Consider the following 5,372-nt stretch of genomic DNA (forward strand, 5'->3'; position numbering starts at 1 on the left):
CACTAATAACTTACAATCTGAGGGTGCCAAATAAATTGTCAAACAGTAAATGAGAGTTCAGAGAACTAAGTGACTACAAAGTTTCATTTAAGGACTTCACAGATCTTGGACTTCAAGAGTGCCTTTCAGAAAGGTTTGCCTTACATATGCAAATAATTCACTTATGATTTAAAAGTAATAATTTCACATCTTTTCATAAATATCGGGGGGCAGATAGGGAGGGTATTATAAAAACATGACTGAGAAGAAATCACTAAGTGTACCATACAGACACTGCACTCCAAGCTAATGGGGATTCTCGCAACTCCAGAACCCGAATGAAAGAGATCTTCCTACAAACCATTTTTCCTAAACTTTGTGTTTCCCTACAAATGGCTTTAACAATTTCCAAAATGTCTAATTAAACGTGTTTTCCCCATTGCTTAAAAGGACTGAACAAAACGTCATAAGGCACATTTGGAAGATGGTGACAGGAGATTCCCTGCTTCAAAATGCTGGAAGCCGTTAGTTTAACGGTCCGAAACAGACGGCTGTGCTCGCATCCCGCTATTGTGTCTTCATTTCAGTCGAAGAAAAGACATAACCACTTGTGTGTCTTAAAACCTTAAACAGGATAAAAATCACTTGCTGTCATTTCTTTACCTCATTTTTGAGAGAGCGTTTGTACAAATACACTAAACCACTTTACCGGTAAAATGTTGCTCCATGTGAGGAAGCCCCGCAGGCTTGCTCCTCCTCGTCTCTCGTGCAACGTGCCCGTCACTCTCTCAGCCACTTACAGGGTAGCGCGCCGGCGCATCCTGGGAGTCGTCGGCCGCGGGGATTGTGGGAAGTGTAGTTTGGAGACCCCGCCCTCTTCGCCATTCCTTTAATGGCTGCTTCCAGGAAGGTAATGTACGAACTCGTCTCCAAAGGATACTTGAGATTGTCTCAATGTATTTGTAAAACAGGGGTCATGTTTGCACCTTGCTGGGACAGAGCAGGGATTCTTTTTAAAATCTTAATAGCAGGTCCTGGCACGAACTTGTTTCTGGGTTCGATTTATTTTTAGGTTTTCCTGTGCGGGCGAACTGACCAACTTTAAGTCTAGTTCCCCTGCTTGAGGAAACTGTTTTCTCTAGTTATTATCCATTCCTCTCTCTTTCGTACGACCTCTTCGCCCTGCACTGACTCTGGCTGTCCTCTTAATAATAATAATGCTGATGATGGTAATGGTGAGTAATTCTTAAATCCTACCCTCTTTTGATAATAGGTTCTGTCACGTGGAATCTCTTAGCCTCAGGGATCCGGAACTCCGGGAAGGGACTACTTCGAATCAAATAGAATTATACGTAAATCCTTTTGTTTGGTAAGTTTTACTAATTTCCCCCACAACTTCACAGATTTATATGTTGCGTGACTTTTGCCAGATTTGTCTGCATGTCCTGGATGGGAGAAATCCTAAGAAAATACAATTTTTGCTTAATAGATATTTTAACTTTCCGAGTGTCTTGTGTGTTTTCTCTTTGCTCTTAATTATGTTCTGTTCAGTTTACTTAGTTGATTCACAGGGTGTTGGCATGATAGAGTGCGGAAAAATAGCTGGAGTCAAGGAATTATCATGAAAAGGGGAGATTAGCCTCAAATGGCCATCTTTAAATACCTTTTATAAGTTTAACATGTTTTTTCTACCATAAAATGAGGAGATGGTCTGAAACTTAAATTTAAAAGGTGTGTGGATTGTTATTTATGCATTCATACCATCGTTTGAAAAGGTGGGAATTTTTAATAATTCCTTTTTGTTTCCATGTTTGATTTCTAGAAACCTTCAGCCCCCAAGATCCAGATTCCTGAAGATCCAGACATCATGACCTCAGTTTCAACACAGTTGCTCTTGGTCCTCATTTCACTGCTTTTGGTGCTGCCTGTTGTTGAAGCAGTAGAAGCTGGAGATGCAATCGCTCTCTTGTTAGGTGTGGCTCTCAGCATTACAGGCATTTGTGCTTGTTTGGGGGTATACGCACGAAAGAGAAATGGACAAATGTGATTTTGATGGGTCTTCCGCATCAGACCTTGCCGGGAAAATCTTTGTGTTGTTGAGGTTAAAAACTGAGCTTTAATGTCTGAAAGTTCCCAAGAAATATAGTATTTTCACATTCTTGTCTCCCTGTAAATGGGAACAAATTAATATATGTTAAATGGGGGAAGAAAAGTTTTCTTCACAACAAATGTTGCACTGAAAAAAGCAGTCTATAAATTTCTTGTTAGAGGGTTAAGGATGTCAGACGACTGAAATTTACCTATTATTTCATAGTTTCTTGGAATTCTCAAAGCGCATGAAATAGGAAGAAGGAAACCCTTGCCCAGAATCCTAGGAAATTGCCAGTTCCTCCCTCATTGAGGAGTCTTTTCTTCATACTTCTATTAGATTTTTGTTTTGTTAACTCCCAACTTAATATTGTACTTAGATAGCGAATGCAGTCAGTCAGAAATTAAATTTTTTATTTCTCTGGGCGGATGTAAGAAAAATGTATTCAGTGTATCTAATGTTAAAATGGAGACAATATTTAATGTAAAAAAATACTTTATATTGACATTGGAATGGAGAAGAGATTTAATGTTTAAAAAAAAAAAACCTTTATATTAACTGAGTAACATCTCCACGAGGAGAAGTACTATATTAAATATAAACCCATTATGTTATAAGTTAATGTGTGACGTTCATTTCTGTTTACTTCAAGTTGTTTTTATCTTTGTATGGACTTTTTTGTCAGCTAAGTGGCAGAATTCCTTACCTTAAGTGATCACACTAACTTATAGAAACACTATTAGTGATACGTGGGAAATGGGCAGTATCAAGGTAGAAGTCCCTGGTAGAGAATCCACAGATACAGAAGGAAAAGGTAATGACCTATACAAATTTACACACTAACGAGATGAAACATACCCTATCTGACCTAACTACTGAAGTGTCCTCAAACTGGTAATATCATCTGAGGACTTGTTAGAAATGCAAAATCTCAGACCCGGTCCAGACCAATTGGATCAGAATCTGCGTTTGCTTCAGGAGCCCAGGGTAATTTGTGTGCATATTCAAGTTTAAGTAAAGACTGTTTTTCACCGTTTGAACTCAAGAATCACCGGAAGGACTTGAAAAAACTTTCAGATTCCCAAATCTTTCTCCTAGTTGCATTGTGGTAATTTTAGGTTGGGGCCTGGAATTCTATGTTTAACAAAAGGCCCTCATGATTCTTTTGATTCTGTAGATAATAAGCCAGCAGAGAATAGTCTTGAGTAAATCAAACTACATGAGGGTCCTACTGGAAACAGGTAATCAAGTGTTTTACTGAAATAATGCATTATCCAATCTCTAGCTCTCCAGGTGACATTGGGAGTCTTAATGTTGATTAGAGAACAGGCAGTAGCAACCTAAAACCCTGTTGATAGTGCGAGCTCACCTGGCTTGCATGAAAGGGTTGGGTAAAGAGTACCAGAAGTGAGGGACAGCCATGCTCTACAGACAGAAACCGAATAAATCTATTTTTGTCATAGCTATTTTATTTTTTCACAAGAGACTGCACTAACGTTTTTTGTTCAGATAAATTGGTGGTTACACATTGTGTAATTAATAGAACTTAATTTTACATGCCCTTTTTTTTGAAAGATGGAAAAAGGAATGCAGATTGTAGAACAGTTTGTCTTAGTTCATAAACCAGCAGGTTGGATAATGGCGTAAAGAGGCTGCTGCTTCTTCCTTATACATCTGAACTTTTTCATTAGTATTGGGAGAAATCAAACTTAAAGTACATTTTAAATCACAGCGCATTAGTCATTTAGTCACCTCCAGGTACTATTTTTAAAATGACCGAAATAAGACTACAGGCAAACATTCTATAATGAACGATGTATTTCCAGAAGTGCCTAGAAGAAATTAGAAAACTATCATTTTCTTATTTTTCCCTTAAAAGTAGAGAATTATCATGAGGTAGCATTCAGGAATTTTGACAGATAGGATGAGGAATACCTTCTCTATTTTTAGGTTCTTTTTTACCTAGGTTGGATTATATGGTTTAGCCTAAAAAGAACAGAAACTTAACAGTGGCCCTTAGCCTTTTTAGGGCCACCAGCTCCTTTGAGAATCCGATGAAAACTACGGTCCTTTCCCTGGAAAAATGCACATATATGCTGGCATTTTTAGATTAATATCAAGTAGCTCACAGAGCTGAAGCCCATCAAGAAATCCCAAATCAAAAATTTCTGTGCTTGTCTTTTTTTTTTTTTTTAAGATTCTTTCAAATTCTGGAATTTCTTGATTTGCTCTGATGCATAACATCTGCTGTGGAGCAGTTATAGGAGGAATAAGATTGACACATGTCCCTCAAGTGCCAGCATAATTTATAGATGTCTAGTAAATGCTCTGTGCATGTTAGCTCAGTTAAGTTCAGTTACAAAGGCAAAAGACTAATAGTTGAAATCAACAAGAAGTACTGGTAACCCACCCATTACTCTAACGCCCCAAATCCGTGCATTTCCTGCATTGCTTCTTTGTGACTACTTTCAAGATTTTCTTCTCTGTTCTTAGTTTTTAGGAGAAGGCTGACTATGATGTGTCTTGGTATGAATATGTTCGGGTCCTGTTTGAGATTGCTCAGCTTCTTAAACCTATAGGTTTATGTTTGTTCCCAAATTTAGTTAATTTTCATCCATTATTTTTTCAAATATTCTTTCAGCCGCATCCACTTTCTCCTTTCTTTTTGTGACTCCAGTGACCCAGTTGTTGGATCTTCTGTTGCAGTCTCACTTGTCCCTAAGGCTTTTCTTTTCAGTCTTTTTTCTCTGTTGTTCAGGCTGGGTAATTTCTAGTGTTCCATCATCAAGTTCACTGATTGTGCCCATGTATTTTTTAGTTTTAAATTTTCCATTTGATTTTCTTTGCAGCTTCTATTTCTTTGCTGAGATTTGCTATTTTTTCACTTGTCAAACATGTTTGTAATTGTTCATTGAACTTTTATGATGGCTGCTTCAAAATCCTTGTCTTAATTCTAACATCTGGGTCGTTTTGGTATTGGCATCTGTTGATTGTCTTGTCTCATTCAAATTGAGATCTTCCTTGGAATGATTTTCTATTAACAACCTGGACATTTTAGGTATCATATTAAAAAGACTGGCTCATCTTAGAAAGTTGTATTTAAGGAGGACTTTTCTGACAATGCTGCTTCAGGGCAAGGGAGGTCGTTGCCTCCTTAGTGCCAGATAGAGGTAGATGTCTAGGGACACCTCATTACTGTTCCCCACATGCCTTCCAGTGACCCCAAAGGTGGGGGTCCAGACTTTCTGCCCATGGTCATTGGCATTTCTGGGTTGCCAGCTTCAGAATACCTAGTACCTAGTCA

The 5,372-nt window shown here is 38.1% G+C and overlaps 1 protein-coding gene across 1 annotated transcript; it reads left to right on the plus strand.

Moving 5' to 3' along the window:
- Positions 1-846: 846 nt before the first annotated feature.
- Positions 847-2,682, plus strand: SMIM30 (small integral membrane protein 30). The gene is made up of 3 exons (XM_040644596.1): positions 847-889; positions 1,253-1,348; positions 1,802-2,682. Exon 3 carries the CDS (start codon positions 1,847-1,849, stop codon positions 2,024-2,026), a length of 180 nt encoding a protein of 59 aa, XP_040500530.1. The 5' UTR covers positions 847-889; positions 1,253-1,348; positions 1,802-1,846; the 3' UTR covers positions 2,027-2,682.
- The last annotated feature ends 2,690 nt before the right edge of the window (positions 2,683-5,372 follow it).

This window comes from Ursus maritimus, unplaced genomic scaffold, assembly GCF_017311325.1.
Source record: "Ursus maritimus isolate PB19 unplaced genomic scaffold, ASM1731132v1 scaffold_3, whole genome shotgun sequence".
Classification (NCBI taxonomy): domain Eukaryota; kingdom Metazoa; phylum Chordata; class Mammalia; order Carnivora; family Ursidae; genus Ursus; species Ursus maritimus.

Coding starts and splice junctions, on each gene's coding strand:
- SMIM30 (XM_040644596.1), top strand. CDS start 1,847: ATGACCTCAGTTTCAACACAGTTGCTCTTGGTCCTCATTTCACTGCTT.